This window comes from Aspergillus nomiae, assembly GCF_001204775.2.
Source record: "Aspergillus nomiae NRRL 13137 chromosome Unknown contig00551, whole genome shotgun sequence".
Lineage (NCBI taxonomy): Eukaryota > Fungi > Ascomycota > Eurotiomycetes > Eurotiales > Aspergillaceae > Aspergillus > Aspergillus nomiae.
Window position 1 is genome coordinate 1 of NW_015378606.1, and position 18360 is coordinate 18360.

The 18360-nt window shown below is 46.0% G+C and overlaps 5 protein-coding genes across 5 annotated transcripts; 4 read left to right on the forward strand and 1 right to left on the reverse strand.

Annotated features, from left to right (window-relative positions):
* Positions 1-2455: 2455 nt before the first annotated feature.
* Positions 2456-3244, forward strand: ANOM_010696 (SWIRM domain-containing protein; the record flags this gene model as incomplete). The annotated part of the gene is made up of 1 exon (XM_015555952.1): positions 2456-3244. The coding sequence occupies one exon, from the start codon at positions 2456-2458 to the stop codon at positions 3242-3244; it is 789 nt and encodes a 262-aa protein (XP_015401649.1).
* A 1012-nt stretch (positions 3245-4256) lies between these two features.
* ANOM_010697 (uncharacterized protein) lies at positions 4257-7380 on the forward strand (the record flags this gene model as incomplete). Its single annotated transcript, XM_015555953.1, has 8 exons — positions 4257-4414; positions 4484-4520; positions 4583-4679; positions 4738-5458; positions 5518-5671; positions 5733-5779; positions 6326-6570; positions 6712-7380. Exons 1-8 carry the CDS (start codon positions 4315-4317, stop codon positions 7378-7380), a joined length of 2070 nt encoding a protein of 689 aa, XP_015401650.1. The 5' UTR covers positions 4257-4314.
* Positions 7381-8027: 647 nt separating this feature from the next.
* Positions 8028-11582, reverse strand: spt16 (chromatin-remodeling protein SPT16; the record flags this gene model as incomplete). Its single annotated transcript, XM_015555954.1, has 8 exons — positions 8028-8655; positions 8705-9303; positions 9356-9826; positions 9886-10786; positions 10841-10996; positions 11065-11186; positions 11249-11333; positions 11403-11582. The coding sequence occupies 8 exons, from the start codon at positions 11580-11582 to the stop codon at positions 8164-8166; spliced, it is 3006 nt and encodes a 1001-aa protein (XP_015401651.1). The 3' UTR covers positions 8028-8163.
* A 553-nt stretch (positions 11583-12135) lies between these two features.
* On the forward strand, positions 12136-13597 carry ANOM_010699 (putative mitochondrial carrier protein; the record flags this gene model as incomplete). Its single annotated transcript, XM_015555955.1, has 2 exons — positions 12136-12428; positions 12706-13597. The coding sequence occupies 2 exons, from the start codon at positions 12136-12138 to the stop codon at positions 13595-13597; spliced, it is 1185 nt and encodes a 394-aa protein (XP_015401648.1).
* Positions 13598-15100: 1503 nt separating this feature from the next.
* On the forward strand, positions 15101-17593 carry ANOM_010700 (putative MFS monosaccharide transporter; the record flags this gene model as incomplete). Its single annotated transcript, XM_015555956.1, has 6 exons — positions 15101-15606; positions 15673-15750; positions 15809-16097; positions 16178-16371; positions 16432-17144; positions 17199-17593. Coding segments are annotated over 6 exons (2115 nt in total), but the record flags the coding sequence as incomplete, so codon positions are not given.
* Between the last annotated feature and the right edge of the window lie 767 nt (positions 17594-18360).

An 18360-nucleotide genomic window follows, 5' to 3' on the forward strand; every position in this document is an offset into this window, starting at 1 on the left:
AATTATAGATTAAATTTATCTTTATATATATTAATTTACTAATTAAGATTTAATAACAAATACCTGGGTATGATAATAGACTATAGATAATAGGTATAAAAAGGTACTCCCAACCCCCGAAGTTGGAACACCTTCAAAGACCTCACTTAGCATAATATAAACCCTATATTTACAAGAATCACAGTAAGTATTAAGGCCTAAGGATAGAGTTTGCGAGGTTTCTGCCCTGCAGAATAGTGCAATCAAGAAAGCGGTTAAACCGGGCAATAAATGGACAGTTTCAAACTTTTGGTAATCCACGTATGTACATGACTAACTATCACTGATAGGAAATTCTATTAGCTGGCAACATGTGACTTCATGTTGCCCCAGGCCTCTGACGTCACCTATAAGCTCATGTGTTGTGACTTGTGAGTCATGTGTCCTTATTCTGACTCAAGATGAGTAATAGGCACCAATTGACTTGACTATTCATTCCATGAACTCTGTAACTAATTTCTCTGGCTAATATTCAAAAACTCCACAGGCCTCCATTTTTTATGGTATGCTGTTCTGCTATTCCCTTCTACTCTGAGTACTAGCCTTTCTATTGGTTAACAATGTGTTAGACTGTACAGAGTTTATTCTTAAGTAATCAAATTCTGTTAACTGTCACAGGTCTCTTGCCATATTACCCGAGTTTAGTTAGCAACTCTCAACTCCAATGTTAGAAATATTGTAGAATCTGACAAAAGTTAAAGATTCTCAAAACAGTGTATAGCTGTAGCATTTACACTGGGTATCAAGCTACCATATATACTCTGAACTAGGCATTCATATTTGGTCTCTGACACCAGGTACTATGAATTGCCACATGAACAGTCCCATGAAGTGATAGCTACAATTACTGAAAAGTAGAATCAGGAAGCTGCCAGACTAGGTGGGGTAAGTAGGCTGTTGTTGTGGTGCTTCACACTGTACACAACTATACATATTATGAGAGATTGCCATTGTTGTTAGGTCTGACCGTCAGGCAACTGCAAGCGGTGGGGCTGAAGATCGCCCATGATTCATCCACCAGAGGTAGTGTGATGCTACAGGTGATCTGACTCTTACCCACCCTTTCAGCCTAACATGCAGGAAAATACCAATTCCGAGCCGCTATTGGCGGATACACTGCTAAATCTGCCCCTCGATGGATGCCACACCGTGAGCGTACCCACACCACTGCCCCCCTTTATAGCAGAATTTCTCCCCGCTCTTCTGTGGCAGTTGTCGTCATATGGCCCTTAATACCGAAGCACTGTATATATCGGAAAACAGCAACACCTCTTCCTCAGATTCTCAAAGGGCTCTTAACACCTGGTAGATCCTGTTAACATCCTCAAGCCATCCATACATGAATATCATACCTTCCAATGCTTCCCGGCGACTCTGCAATTGGTGATGGTTCACAGAAGGAACCGTGACCTTGTGATTAGGTAGATGTTTCTACTGCCACGCGCCAACCCCGCATGTCTTATGAGCATCATGGGTACTGCGCTTAAAGCATCAGCCCCAGTCATTGGCGCATTGACTCATACGCAGTAGCAGTTCGATCTCTTCTCAGTTTCGCGCCCACCCTTCTCAGGGGCCTTAGTGTATTTCCTTTCTTCCGAATAGGGATAGACTCGCCCTGTTGATCTGTCCTTGAGTTTCTTAAATACATCACGGCATCCCCCCACCATTCTTTCCAATTGTGACCTTAAATCTGTAAGAGACATCGCCCAATATTCGTATCAAACATTGCACGCTCGGTCATAGTGAGCCTTATCGCCGAAGGGGTTTCTATGTCATCTGCCTATTGCCACCCATAAGACAAAGAGGCGGCCCTGACAAATCACTTTCACGTGTGCCTTGCCAACATTGCCCAATCCTTATTCCATTGACTTCCATAAACATATCATCAGTGTTCGTCACATATCGCCCTTTAGGCACTATATCTTTAGCAGAAAACCAGCAGTGACTTTCCCCCTTATACTCACTCACACAATCCTCATTTTTTGTTGTTGTCTGTGTCTGCGACTGACAATCAATCCATTGGGATGACCTCATTTTCTGTTGCCTCACCTTTGGGCCGAAACAATAAGACGAACATGAATCGTTTACCATCCGTTTCCAGCCTCATGTCGCCCCCCGAGTCCAAACCTTTCGATAGTTTTAACCCTGCATTTTCACCCCATCAAGTGTCACAGGATCCCTCACTCAGCCATGACATGAAACTTCCTCCTATCTCCGTCGACCGGAAGCGAACACAATCGGAGATGGACTTACCGTCGCCACCTGTAACTCCCTACACAGGCAACAAAAAAGGAAGTCAAATACATCAGAGCAGCTCGAGAGAGATTCAGTAGTTGGCTCTTCAAGGGATCCTGTCCTTTTCCCTCGCCACGATTCTCTTACAGAAGTTGCTACTGATGAGCCGTTGTTTGGTCCCATGCTTCCTACCGCGACGGAAGCATTGGTTGAGCAGCATATTAATTCCCACATGGCAAGGTTTGAAAATAAACTAAATAAACCGACACGCGATGAGTACCTTCTAGCTCTTTCGTGTGTGCCAATCGTTTCAGCTCAATATAATCGCAACCCAGGAGCATGGGCTAAAGAGGAGCGAGAAACGCTCGAGCGCCAACTGGTCTTGATGAATCGTTGCCGTCCACACTCGTTGGAGGCGAAATTAAAGAGAATTGCTCCAGCGCCGGCCAAGAGGACAGTTCCTGCTCAGACTCGTGCGCAGCGGACTCCCAGGGCTAAGCGTACACCAAGATTCACACCAAAGCAAAAAGTTTTGGACACGTTTGACTTAACCTCACAATCCAGTAACAAGCAACCCCGAGCTATAGGCACGAACCGGGATGACACAGACTATAAGTCCATTATGGATTATTCCCCTCCTTTAGAGACTCTCGGAAACAATGCAAAGGCATTAAAAGCAGACTGGAAAGGACAAATGCTGGATCTCAGCAACGATTCAGATCGACACTTGTTGAGCGCCGCCGAGCTCAATCTTGCAGCCACGTTAAGGCTTTCCTGTGCAACGTATCTATGCAGCAAGCGTCGCATATTTGAGGCTCGTGTGAGGGCTTTGAACGTCGGAAAAGAATTTCGGAAGACAGACGCTCAACAGGCCTGCAAGATTGATGTTAACAAAGCAAGCAAGCTTTGGACGGCATATGATCGAGTTGGCTGGTTCAGACCAGAGCATTTCGAACAATTTCTTAACTGACGTTACAAGATATATTACCCAAGCTTGCCATGCAAAGTTTTTGCATCCCATCAAGTGAATTTTTGTTCTTTTGTTGGTTTATTAGCGAGTTGTCAGGTTCTTGCATATTATTAAAACCCCCCTGTTTTATGTCACTGGGCATGGCTGGTCTGTGTACAACGAAGTGACTCCTGCAATTTTGACCCGTCTTTTTGCGGGATCTCATGTCCTTTGCCTTTGGCGTTGTAATTGGAGTATGTTTGCATTGGTCTTATGCATAGCTGTCCTTGATGCTCTTGAATAGTTTCTTTCTTCCCAAGGCACAGTATTTGGCAGTGAAACACATCCCAGACGTGTCACCATATGTTTATCATACTGTATTTACCGCGGATGGCTTGTTTCTCGTTGGGTACGATTATTTTTACCTAGAATGGCAGGTTCGGATTTGATGTTAGTGGATTTTCGACGATTGACCATTGAACGAAGATATCAGGGCCTTGGCATATCACTGCATTATTGACGTAGATGGCTGACTTTCATGCATGCCTCCCACTTCATCTAGGATCTTGCTCGGAAATCATTATGTTTAGATTTCCCCTCTTCATTGTATGAGCGAATGTTGGTGGGGGAAAGGAGGGTAGAGGGTAAGAAAAGACAGATGGGACTTTCTGAACGTATAGCAAGCAATCCATTCTAGCTAGTTAAATGTTCACTGCCTCTCATGTGTGGTTACCCTGCTTTTGGCCTCTAGATAGAGTTTTCTAGGAATAATGGTTTTCTTAATCTCTGACACACGTGACACATCCCCAAAATGGTGATTTATCACCACAATCTAAAGGCGGCTGTGTCCATAGTGAACTTAAAGCGGCAAGCGGAAGCGACGCCTGACCAACTGCTTACTCTACAGAGTACGTATGCAATCCCCGTTACTTCCGCTCCGCGCCACATGTGGTAAAGTCCGACCCAAATCGTTTCGTGCATCTGTTCCTTTACCTTTACTGTCTTGATACTAGCATCTGATTCCACATAGTCAGGCTTCAGTCTTCCTTTGTGTTGCGCGCTCGAACCGGCGAGGAAGTCCCTAAACGATAATGTCTCATACCGAGGCTGCTCGTACAGACTCCTTGGGTGAACAGGAAACTCGGGGTGATGTAGAGACCGATAAAAAGGCCAAAAACAGACGACCTGCAAGTATGGATCTACACAGTCCTGCGAGTATTACAACATCAGTATTTTAACCAATGCTTATGCCATATCTAGATACTGCTTTTCGGCAACAGCGCCTGAAAGCCTGGCAGTGAGTTTCTCGTTCCAACGAGTTGCATAGTATTCGTGTCTCGTCTTGCTGACGCGTCGCAGGCCTATCTTGACACCAAGGAGTGTGTTACCTTTGTTTTTTGTCGTTGGTGTTATTTTTGCACCCATTGGCGGCCTTCTCTTGTGGGCAAGCTCAGAGGTAAGATCGAAATTCTCGTGATGCGCTTGCTGCTAATGACAACCGTATATCTGTGCAGGTACAAGAAATTGTGATAGATTACTCTGAGTGTGCTGATAAAGCACAACGGACCCCTGTCCCAATCCCAGACAAAGTCAAATCGTCCTTCAAATCGTCCAATCAGCAGCCTAATCCGACTTGGATGAAATACAGAGATGAAGAGACGAACGAGACCATTTGTCGCTTGAGTTTCAAGATCCCAGAGAACATCGAACCTCCTGTGTTTATGTATTATCGCCTGACAAACTTCTACCAAAACCATCGGCGATACGTGAAATCGCTAGATATAGACCAGCTTAAAGGAAAGGCAGTCGACAATAAAACTATTGATGGCGGTTCATGTGACCCACTCAAGCTTGATGACAGCGGCAAAGCATACTATCCATGTGGACTTATCGCTAACTCCATGTTCAACGATACAATAAAAAGCCCCGAGCTTTTGAACGATGGAAATGACGATGATCCTGTAGTATACGTCATGACTAACAAGGGCATCGCATGGGATAGCGATAAGGAACTTATTAAAACCACGCAGTACAAACCAGGACAGGTTGTCCCCCCTCCGAATTGGCAGGCCCGCTATCCGCATAATTACACCACAGAGATTCCCGATCTCCACGATAATGAGGAATTCATGGTTTGGATGAGAACAGCTGCATTGCCTAACTTCAGCAAACTGTCCCGGAGGAATGATACCACGGCAATGTCACCAGGCACTTACCAATTGGACATCGCAGATCGTAAGATTCATGCTTCACACAATGTCTGTTCTGCGTTAACTGTTATGCAGACTTTCCAGTTACAGAGTATGGTGGAACAAAGTCAATACTCATATCTTCCCGGACTGTAATTGGTGGGCAGAACCCTTTCATGGGTATTGCATATGTTGTTGTTGGCGGTCTATGCGTCCTTCTTGGGGCGCTTTTCACTATTGCTCATCTAGTGCGGCCCAGGTAAAGATGCTTCACCCAACCTGATTCTCATAGATCTTGATGGGACTGACAATGCATATAGGAAGCTTGGAGATCACACTTACTTGACCTGGAATAACGAGCAGGAAGGTAGCGCCATAGCAACCGGGAGAGATAATAGGTTTGGGCCGACCACCCATTAAATAATACGTGTTTTCCAACCGACCCCACCGTGCGTTATTGTACATGATTGAGTTCCATGCAATCATCTATGGTTCCTGAGAAACCATGCGTCATAGTTCGAGGCGTCTGTGGCTGGAGTTCCTTGTGGTGTCTGTTAAATTTAAGCGGCCTTCCCCTTACTTAACTGTTGGTATGACTGCTTTTGTTGCGACACTAGTGTCACCTGGAGTGGGTGTGCCATCAGAGCAAGAGGCCACCTGTTTACGAAGACTGATCTAACGACGGTTGTCGCCAGATTGTTATTTTGAGTTTCCCAGATAGGTTGTTTACACCCCTTGTTAACATTCCCGTTACGTTTTGGCATTCTTGGACTCAATTATGCTTCTCTTTCCACAGCATCCCCGGTTATATTCACCTGGTAAGCTGGCTCTGGCGAAGTTCTATGAAGCCACCAATGTTGAAAAAGCAACATGTCGCATTTTCCCACTTTACATATTTTGATCCTTGTGATAGCCAATCTACAAATTCAATGCTTCGCTTTTGTTTCGCAGAGTCGTGGCTTCTGTGCGACCAGCCCGCCCACTGAATCCCTCAAGGCAGAGTACAGGAGATTGAGCGCACTAGGTTTCCAGAATCACAACCCTGTTGATTCCGAAAGTCGGGCGGCAGTCGCCCCGATTGAGATAGATACGTGGTTTCACATCGTTACTGGTGAAGCGGAAACCGAATCGATCTCAGATGAGATGGTTGCTGATCAGGTCAGTAGTGGCAGCTTTTTTGGCTCAGTGTTCCTTTTCCACCCCTCTTTTTTACCTTTTCTTTCTTCTGTGATTATGACAAACAATCTGCTGTTTTCGATAAGTATAGTACCAGCAATCGTCTGACTTTCCCATGTGAAGCTTTCTTACCTCCAGAACGCATACCAAAATGCTACAATATCTTACCGCTTACAAGGCGTGACCCGCTCGGTAAACGATACGTGGGCTCGCAATGAGGACGAAATGGCAATGAAGACGGCCCTTCGCAGAGGGAGTTATAGGACACTTAATGTTTACTTTCACACTGATCTCCAGGGGTCTGCAAGCGCGGGTGCCAGGGCTTCTGACATCGTCCGCCGCGAAATGGGTGCCTCGCAACCACAATCCACCAGCATGCTTGGCTTTTGCACATTACCTGACCCGAGCATAAACGCTAGCAGCCCCCGATCTACTTATATCAAAGATGGCTGTAATGTACTTGCGGAAACCATGCCGGGTGGTTCTCTCGTACATTACAACAGAGGCGGTACCGCGATTCATGAAATAGGTCATTGGAATGGTCTGCTGCACATCTTCGAAGGAGAGTCATGCTCGCCCGATAACGAGGGCGATTTCATCGCAGACACGCCGCAGCAATCCAAGCCCACAGAAGGGTGTCCTGCCCAGAAAGATTCATGTCCAGAGCTCCCAGGGCTTGATGCTATCCACAATTTTATGGACTATTCCTCTGATGAGTGCTACGATTCCTTTACTCCGGACCAGGTCAGTAGGATGCGAAGCATGTGGTTTGCGATGAGAGATGGGAAGTGAAACATGGAGAATACATTGTATTTCCTCATGACGTGTACCGCCTCTCAGTACTGGGATTGAAATTGCCAGTTCGCATCGTTATTCTGACTCTCCTATGTGCTGCTTGGTATTGTTTTTCATATGAATTGTGCCGCATGGTTGCACAGCCCAAGTGTAGGAATGGTATACATATATATTATATACTACGCTAGGTGCAGCGTGATAAATGGAAGTCATAAGAAGCGCACTCCTGTAATACATCACTCTTCTCAATTCTTTTGACGCAGTAGAGTATCCATCCAGAGCGATCAACTGGCGTTTATTCGGCAGATTATGTTATAACAGGTTGAACTCAAACTCCTGAATTTTCTACCTTTATAGGAGAGTATATAAGCTGGGAGCTAGATTGATGCAGGATTCAAAGTGGCTGCTGTACAATGTCTCTACCACCAAGGTGTCTTGGGACGAGACCACGAAAACTCTAGGGCAATGTGTCGGGAAGCTAGAAACGCCGATCCCCTGGATCTCGTCAACCAGGCGCAGGAAGATACCATGGCAATTGCTACTATACAGGTTATATACGAAGCACAGCGAATGCGCTGGGCGTTCACGACACTGTGATTGACTTGCATAAACACCCTGCTATTGCTACATGACAGGGAAAATACTTATCCCATGGTAATGTCTGAAACCTGGTAATCATCACCATAAACGTAGCGAAATTCTCAGAAATAAAAGATAGGGGAAATAAAAGAAAAGAGAAACAGGTCCCATAAGATATACCCTATGATACAATTACCAACATTAACGTTTTCGCTTCTTACCGCGTTCCTCATCATCCAAACCACTTTCCCTATCCTTCTTCTTGGCCTTCCTTTCCAATTCGTCCCAATCCTCACCACTGTCCTCATCCGCGCTGAAGTCTTCACTTGCCTCAGCACTGGCGTCGTCATCAAATTCGCTATCATCTTCCGAGCTTTCGTCTGCCGCAGCAAGTTCTGACTCCGACAGCTCGAATGCAGATTCCTCCTCATCGGACGCCCCACCCTCGGAATCAGACTCTGCTGCAAGGAAAGACCAACCTCCATCGGCAAAGAAGCCGTATGGGTCACTTACAACCGTCTTCATGATTGTAGTCCAGTTAAGGTTTAGTGGCCCTTCCGTGAATGCAATGTCGACAGAATCGAGCCAATCCTTCACTCCTTCAAGGGACTCAACAGGAATTGTGTTAACATGAACAGGTGGTCTGTGGAAGTCTTTAAACACAAACACCAAGTCAAAGTTCTTAAGCCCAAACTACAGCCATGTTAGCAATATGAAGCGCGCCTGTCCAACCAGTACATACCTGAACCCGCTCTAGATGAGCAATTTCAATCTCATTCAGGGTGATTACAAGAAAAGGGGGCTCTGTTAACTGAACCAGAGCATCCGTGGTTGGCTGGATTAAGACATTGGAGCGGTTCGGTACACCAGTGAAACCAATTTCTCTAAATGGGATGTCAACGTCCACTCCTTCGTCTTTACCCGCATCTGCTATTTTTTCAGCAAAGGCCTTAAATTCTCGATCCAAGGCTGCCCTCCGCCGTCTCTCTTCTTGTTCTGCCTCGAACTCTTCCTCGTCACCGTACCGATGTTTGCGCCTACGATTGCCAGTCTCATCAAACTGCATCTCAGTGGCCTCACGATAGAACTGCACGTCCCTCGTCTTGCGCTTGCCAATCATGATGGGTGTTTTCAGGTGAACATGAATTAGGACAATCAACTCGTGGGCACAAGGCTGAAAAAATAGGTGTTTCACATTGCTGAAAAGCACGTCGACATGCTCGTTTCGGAAAGGTGACATATAACGAAGACCATTTTGGTGGATTTCGACCTCTCCGGGGACTCGTTTACCATCTAACGGAGGCCGAAGATAAACATCGGGCAATCTCACAGGACGGCGATCTGGAGTACTGTTAGTTCATGTTAACGTGATTAAAGGATTGTTATCAAATACTTCTGATTTCGACAAGCTTATCTTGCTCCACTACATCTTCCATCTCTTTCTTTTCCTGTTCACGTCTCAGGGCATTTTTCCTGAGCTCTGTGATATCCTGAGCAACCTGTGCAAGTCGTTCGTTATCTTTGGACCTGAGGGTTAAATTGCGCAGAAAGTGTGCCGATATGTCTTCAAATGGTTGATCATCCTTCCGACCAACACCCTGCCCGGGGGAAAGAAAATTGATTCGGAGATAAGCATATTCTCCTTCATCACTCTTGCTAGCATTTTTGATTGTGTTGATATGGAAAGGTACTGGTCGACCCATGATTGGAACAATTACCGTCGATGCTTTGTGATCCACATAAATGGTGAGATCCTTAACCTTAATAGGCAACTGGTTATCCCTCTTGTACGATTCAAATCGTTTGAATTTTTTCTGGGTGACTCCATTATCGTCACCAGTAGTACCAGCGAATCGATCGAGGCCTTCCTTTGTCTTTTTTGTCGCCAACTCCTTCTGGTGTTCGCGAGTCGTGCCTCTGCACCTTCATTGACCTGAGTCGGTCGCTCGGCGCGAAGCTTGGTGCGAGTAACATTTCTGCTAGCTGTTGCGCTGGACTTGACCTCCTTTTTCTCTTTGGCAGGTTTCTGGGGTTCCTCTTCATCCCCAAAGTAGAATGAAACAGAATCCATATCAATACCTGCATCCTTAGTGAATATGTGCGGACCATTTTCTCCAACACGTACAGTATCTGTAATAATCATCGAGTAGACAGAATTGTTTTTGTCTTTGGACTCCAGCTCTTCGACATCTGTTAGCCCCACCGTTATAGAAAGAGTCATGCCACTCTTCAAAATTTTGTTGTTCTTGCCATTCAAAACCATGTTAGAATCTCGGAGCTCAATTCCAATACCGGCCCCAACGCTTTTAACGAAGTGACTTTCAAGCTCAGGTTTCTTGGCTCGTACCAGCCCAATTGCTTTGTTAAATAGGTCTTTGGCCATCGTTCCGTCGCGAACGTCCTTCATCACTGCATCGTGAAGGTTCAGGAGAAAGGCATAATTAGCTTCCTGAGACTTGCTCGGATCTACCAAATAGGTGCGTGCAATTATGGAACTGTAAGTTTTGTAGCGGATTCCAAACCCAGCAACAATAATCCCTGCCTGAAGGTGACTATTATCAGACGTAGCTGTAAGTCGAAGGTCATACTTTCCGCCACTTTGAATGACAGGGCCATAGGCCCAATCAATCTGTTGAGGATCAAATTCCGTTGGGAGCTTAGCAAGTTTCTTAAAGAATTTCGCATCATCAATTTTGGCGTCGATCCGCATCGAGAGTGCCTTGTGTGTCATTTGTTTTTCTTCGTCGAGTAGGCGGGACATCTCATCAACGAAATATTCGGACATTAAACCGCTACAAGCCCTTGAGGCGTTTCGTATAGCCACCTTCAGAGTATTAGATCTCAGATCGCTCAGTACAGTGCCAGGAAAAGAGCCTACCAACTCATCTGTATCTTTCACGGAGAAGGCGGCTGCAGAAAGAGCGGGTGAAATGTCGACTTCTTCCACATCTTGCGATATGTTTCCAAACGAACGCTTCCAATCTTCCGCGAACGGGCCAGCAGCTGTATCTCTTGGAAGTACGCCAACCCTTTTCTATTGCAGGTACTTGATTAGTACGTATTACATATATTCGAGTGTTTAGAGTGTAGGGTAACACTCACGCCGGCATTTTTTATAACTTCTAAGCATTTTTCGAACGATCTGGTTTTTTCGTTTGGATCCTTGGAGGTGATAAGTATCTCCACTGGGATCTTGCCACCTTTCAAGGGTTCAAGGTGTTTGGCTACATTGCATAGGCCGGTGTCAGTCGACAGATTTATAAAACCCGCATTAAGCAGTTCTCACCCTTTTTCGCTGTAGTCACAACGTACATCATATCTGTTGTGAAAACCATAAGCGTAGCCGGAAATTCATAGCCAAGGAGCCAGAACTAGGATTGATGGTTAACAATTTGGAGCCTTTAGAGTGGGTTGTACGTGAAAGGAGGAATGAGCCATACATGCATCGCGTTGTTTTTTTGAAAGCTATTCGCTTCATCTGTTTTCCCCATGAGAATAACGATTGATCCTACGCCGCCAAAGACAGCATGGCCAGGTCGTTTGTCTGCCTTCCATGCTGCAAAGAAGCTTGAGAGACGGTTGAAAAAAGCGCTTTTATCGATCACGATCTCTTCAGCCATGGTGTATATGATTCAGGTTCAAGTCGAAGATCTAATACCTCCTGATCTTCAACAAAAGTCTGGGTAGGGAGACGGGAGTATAAAGCAAAAATAAAGTAATATATTACTGGGCATGTATTAGGCAAGCTCCCAAGTAGCCAGTATCGGCACGGCTACTTTAGTTGGTATGTGGTTGTGGAAGCAAGCGACATAGGTAGACGCTTATCAAGAGAAGCTAGGAAGGAACGCGGGTCAAGAGCGGCAAAGCGCGTTTTGGGCAAAGCCTTCAAGTGTTTGTACTGTTTGATTCACATGCAGTGACGATATTGCAGTACTGAGTTGTTTATCACATATGGGACCTCAAGGGCGCTGAGGTATTGTCCACAGCCACTACAACTGCACTATATTGCCGAGTGAATCTCTAAAAACTCTTTATCCATCTTATTTGCTCATGCTATCAGCACAATTCTTAGCTCATTGTTTCAGGACTTATTATTGCATTTGCTTTCATTGCTTTTTAGTGTATTGATGCGGCCACCTTCCTGATGGAGCATGTCAATATTAATACTGCAAAATGGAATCCCAAAAATGCTTTACCCCTTGCGATACAATAGACCGTGGTTCTTATGCGTTCAGTTCAGATACTGAAAGCTCCTCCAACAAGAAACCACGCAATAATGCAGCTACCGGGGCATCTGCTGCTGGGGTTCGTGCTCTCAGCGCGCAGTTGGTTGCATTCTACTTCCGAGCGCCAATAAAAGCATTCTTTCGCACTCGAGTTGAGTATGAAGCCCTGGCATTATTGCTTTCTTTTTGTCTTTATCCAAGAATTCATATTGACTTGATGATTTTGCCCTCAGTTACATGGTACTTGATACAGTCTCCAACCGTCATATATACTCATCACTAATGCTGGCCGTCTATTTATGTACTTCATAATAGGCATTTGCTAGGGCTGTCAATCCACACTCATCTGAAAGCCGATGGTCTCTCCATACTACTACCCCAGGGCTACTCGTTCATGCTGTTCGCACATATGGTTGGCGCTTTATTCCAAATCAGATCATGCCTCCCCTTTTGGCAAATGCTGGGTGGGTTTATAGGGAAACATACACCCATTATATACAACTAACTTTGCTAATAGGGTTGGTGCTGTGTTATATACATCATATCTCCAGGTTCTTGGAGCCTTGTATGAGCCAGCCTCCCGTGGGGTGAAGCGTATCTATCCACCTGCTAGTCCGTTATATACATTTACAGCTGGATTTGCGGCTGGAGCCATTCAATCGATAGTGGCTGCGCCTTTGGATGCTCTCCAGGTTCGTCTTCGGGCGAATGACATACTTGAAGGCCAGTATCGGAGCATGTGGCATTACGGCCGACATAAACTCAAACAGATCGGCATTCGTGGTATCTTTGCGGGCTGGAGCCTGTCATTCTTGCGCGACGCTTTCGGCTATGGCGTCTTTTTCTCGTTTTTCGAGTACATCAAATCGCAGGCATACTATTCATTTATCACCGGATACTATGGACCTTTGCGCATTCATTATGTGAACGAGCTGTTGTCTACTAAGTCCGGTGACCGCGATGTTCCACTCATCAAACCTCACTATACTCTAGAACCGTGCTTTTTGATGGCCGCGGGCGTTGCGGCATCCATAGCCCAACAAGCAATACAGCACCCGCTAAGCATCATACAGAACCTTCATATTGCTCGACTAGAATATTTGGATCATCAGGCAAGCCTCCATCCTTCCAGGCGGCAGATGCTACGTCTTTATTATCTTGCCTATCAGGAGACATACAAACGATGCAGGAAGAGGGCCACGCGAGCTGGTGGATGGCGCCATTGGTTGTTTCGCGGATTTGTAAGAAATGCCATTCGTCAAGTGCCGAGCACTAGTGCTGGATTGGTGATATTTGATTGGTGCGTCGTAAATATGCCAGTTTGGCGGATGCCGTGTATATTCAGGGAGATGGATATGATCTTCTCCTACCATAGGGCCTCCTTATTCCACAGATATGTCTTGGGATGAGAAGACGGACCAGCTGAGGGGTTAGTAACTGAATAGTGATCGTATTAGCCCTGTGGCAGATGACGCAGCCGCAGTACTGGTATAAAGACTGCGTCGTGATGTCAATTGACTGCCTCATATGAAAGCTAATGTGCTCGTCAACCCCAGCAAGAAAAAGGATTTTTGCGATAGCTGGTTCTCTCTGTGCGTATATATTTCTCCTGCGAACAAAACATAGTATTCCCTAAGCCGGCACCCTGGAGGAGAAGTTAATCTACTTGTAGACCAACATGGGTGTTTTATACATTATTGGAGGTTCCAGCTTCTAGACTACTTCCCCATAAAGACTCCATTCGCTATCTAGCGATTATTCCACGGAGGTGACTCCAAGCCCCGGCCCACCTCTGGCGGTTACCTAAGAGGAATAAATGTCATATGGAAGCGGCCAACCATGACTGCCACCACTCAGTAACCCCGGTAATTCAAAGACAGAATTAGCACCATGGATGGGTTCCATTGGTGCACAGGGTGGCTGCCCAGACTTACTACTAGTACTAGCACTACAGGCAGTCAATTGGAAAGTTACCCGGCCCGATAATTTATGTACGGAGTATGCAAATGCCATTAATTACAGTACCTATACCAGGTAGGTAATTAGTACCCCTCCACTGCAAAGGTACCTTCTCGAACTTCGTATAAGCCTACCCGAAAAGGTCCTACCTGGTTCATTACCTCAAGAGGAGACCTATCTAGTACCTAGGATTTGGAAGCCCCAGGATAGTCTGGGCACCTGGGTCGAATGGATGGACAATTTAAGGCGCTAGGACACTAGACCAAGTGACCCATATTTCCTGGATCCACCCTTCCGCTGGTTGTACCGTTGTGGAGGTTCCCCCAGATACATCTCCAGCGGCAAAGAATAATTAACGCCATTACGTTCACTGTTCCAGCTATTCATTGCTGCCCCTAGGTATTTCAGAGCACTGTTAGCTTTTGTCTTGTATGGAACCCCACACCTGGGCATGTCCTTTAAAACACATAAACTTCCATCCAGTGATCAGCTGTACGTATTCTTGATTGCAAGTCATCACCTGCTAACGTAAATATGCTCTTTGCCCAACCTGTTAGCCTTATTTGATTACCTTTCCTTACTTCCACCTGACCGTCTCTTTTCGGCTGAACAGCATCGATTTTCGTCATTTTGCATCGTTGGTCAACTGCCCGTCTCGTGGACAGAATCATCACTACCGCTTTCTACTCTCGTTGACTCGTCTATTGGTTACCGGACCTTTGCCTCAGCTTGTTTTCCGTCACCCTATTACAGTGTCGTTCTTCTGATTCATCCCTTCGAACGGGTCTCATCGGGGCCGGTCTGTTAGTTCGTATGCCCCTTGATGAAATTTCCTTAGTCCATTTCTCTGTGGAGGAATACGGGGTGTCTCTACTCGCATCAATTGTCGATCCACCCCAACTCAAACATATTACCTACTCACCTTTCACCGCAAGAAGGGCTGATAACTGCAGCCCATCACGACCGTCAACATTACTTCGACATCTTCGCCGTATACTTCCTCGAGTATACCCTTGCGGTCTCTACAATACCGGTCTCAGTCATCTCCTGTGCAGTCTGTGAGAACACACGAATCTGCTAGCGAGAAGGGTAGCCGGCGTTCTTCTTTATCTGTACAGTCTGTCGAGTCTGAGTATTCTCTCTGGACAGACACTGGCGACCTAGCTGAACAGCTCGCTAATGAAGAAGATCCTCTCCGGACCCGTCTCGGAGAATCTCTGGACCGTGAGATCTCTAATCGATTGGGGTCGAGGGCGCGAGTAAAACAGCTGAAACGAGTACATTACCCTAACGAAGGCAATCTTGTCACTGAGCAAGCCGAACCCGAGAAGACGTCAATAGAGATACCTCGTCCGCCGCCCCGGCATATTTCGCGGGTTGAACGTCTCCTCGCTGTCATAATGTCTCCAGGCGATCGGCAGACGGCACAAATGCATGGCTTGGTTGGGAAGCCACTGCTGTAAGCGAATCTTATATTCATACACTTGTCTTTGGTGTCTATATTGTTCTCGCTAACTTCCCAAAGGTACTTTACTAGTGTCTTTGTATCTTTAGGCGTCTTTCTTTTTGGCTATGACCAAGGTGTCATGTCTGGTATTATAACGTTCGTCTCCTGTCCTAAAAGAAGGTCCCAGGGTGTTCTCAAATTAATAACAAGGCAGTGGTTGGTATTTTAAGGACTATTTCAACCAACCGTCACGCGCTGCAATTGGTACGGTTGTTGCAATTCTTGAGGTTGGAGCCTTTATATCCTCGTTACTTGTTGGACGTATTGGCGACTTGATAGGGCGTCGCCGAACGATTCTTTACGGCTCAATAGTCTTTTTCATAGGCGGAGCACTGCAGACATTTGCAAATGGACTCGCCATGATGATGGTTGGTCGTATCGTCGCTGGTTTAGGAGTTGGCGCGTTGTCAACGATCGTGCCTGTTTATCAGTCTGAGATATCGGTAAATTATATACCCCCAACCTTGACCGAAATTTAGTCTCCCCCCGTTTATCTTCACCACTGCTAACAGCTAGCCTTAAGCCCCCCCACAACCGAGGGAAGCTGGCGTGTATTGAATTCACCGGAAATATTTCAGGATATGCAGCCAGTGTCTGGGTTGATTACTTCTGTAGCTTCATCGACAACAACTATTCGTGGCGTCTACCGTTACTATGCCAGTGTATAATGGGGGCTCTTCTTGGACTAGGAAGCCTCATTATATGTGAATCACCAAGGTCTGCTAAAGTATGCTTATGCTTACAACCAGAACGTGTGCTAATATTTCGCCCTATCAGATGGCTGTTGGATAATGACTATGATGAGGAAGGCATGGTAGTCATTGCTAATCTCTACGGACAGGGAGACTTGCACAATGACAAAGCAAGGCAGGAGTACAGAGAAATCAAGATGGATGTTCTTCTTCAACGGCAAGAAGGTGAAAGGTCTTACACTGACATGTTCAAGCGATACAAGAAACGGGTCTTGATAGCCATGTCCGCTCAGGCTTTAGCCCAACTGAATGGTATTAACGTCATCTCCTATTATGCCCCGCTCGTTTTCGAATCAGCAGGGTGGGCGGGCCGCGATGCTATTTTAATGACTGGCATCAATGCAATTTCATATCTCGCATCCACGGTTCCTCCATGGTACCTTGTTGACCGCTGGGGTAGGCGACCAATCCTACTTTCGGGAGCTGTCGCTATGATTGTCTCTCTCTCTTTGATATCATACTTTATTTTTATTGATGTTGCAGCAACTCCCACGCTCACTGTGATCCTCGTTATGATCTACAATGCTGCTTTTGGCGCATCCTGGGGACCTATCCCATGGCTATACCCGCCTGAGATCTTGCCATTAAGCATTCGTGCAAAAGGCGCCAGTCTTAGCACAGCTACGAACTGGGCTTTCAATTGGCTTGTTGGAGAGCTCACACCTATCCTTCAGGCCGTAATAAAATGGCGCCTCTACCTAGTGCACGCCTTTTTCTGTGCGTGTAGCTTCGTCCTCGGTTAGTATCATTCTCTTCAGCAAGTTAATATATCCTGACGTGTGCTTTGGTTAGTTTACTTCCTATATCCGGAGACTAGTGGCGTTCGTCTTGAGGATATGGATACTCTGTTTGGGGACGCAACTACTGCCATGCCAACACCCGCCTCTCAAGGAGAACGTGGCTCTCTAATGGGTGTTAGTTCGCCTGTGCCTTCACTTGACATACGGCGGCAATATGGCCAGTTTGGCCCTGAAAATGCTATTCCTGGTCTAGATATTGATCCTCCGATCATCAATGCTGGCGAGAATGCTAAAGTCGGTCAGCGTGGTTCTCAAGATGGCGGTGGCCGCCTTGAGGGCCTTGGCGGTTGGATCTCGAACATGGTCTCTCGCCACAAGGGGTCATCTGGACAACGGCTCCAAGGCACTCAGTATAGACGCCTTGGGCAAGATGACGAGAACGAGTAATGGGACGGTTGGGCATCATCAGCTCGCAATGAGGTCCCTATACATCTTCCATTGATATCACATTTCCTTTTTTTTCTTTCAATTCTTTTTCCTTTACTTCTTACGAAGGGTCTGGGATGAAGTTTTTTACATGTCGCACGTGCCCGTTTCTTGGCCTTTGCTTCGTGTCCATATCCTTGACCGCATATCACACTCTGTCTCCTAGTACACGTACGCCTACCGTTGTCTTACCACATTGCTGCGTAGAATAACGGTGCATCTGTCTTGACACGGCCTTTTGTGGGATAGTATAGAATTATCAGGTATTACCCATGCCGAGATATTAATTCGGACTTGAAATCTCAATGGACATGAGCTAATCACTGTGCACTGGGATGAAAGAGATCGCAACATTTTGTCCTAGATGTTCACAACCTTGAAGATAGCGCTCAGGATAATAGGGATTACTGAGAGCTGTGTTCTTCAATTAACTCCATCAATCTCTTTGGGGGTGAACGTTCGGATTATGGCGGAGTGACTTTAGTGGGAGTAGGTTGTTACTGTGTGGTAATATGTGTATATATAAGAAAATTTAGTCGCTTGCTGATCTTGCAAAGGTGTGTAAAATAGGCGTCGGCGGTCACATAGGACTCAAAAAGATTATCAGAGCTACCTCAGCGAGCCCAGGCGCTCTGCTTAGTTAATTAATGCAAGCGGGAGGCTCATACAAAATAGCATATTTTTACAATATGCATATCTCAGCCACTTTATAGTAGATCTGTTTATAA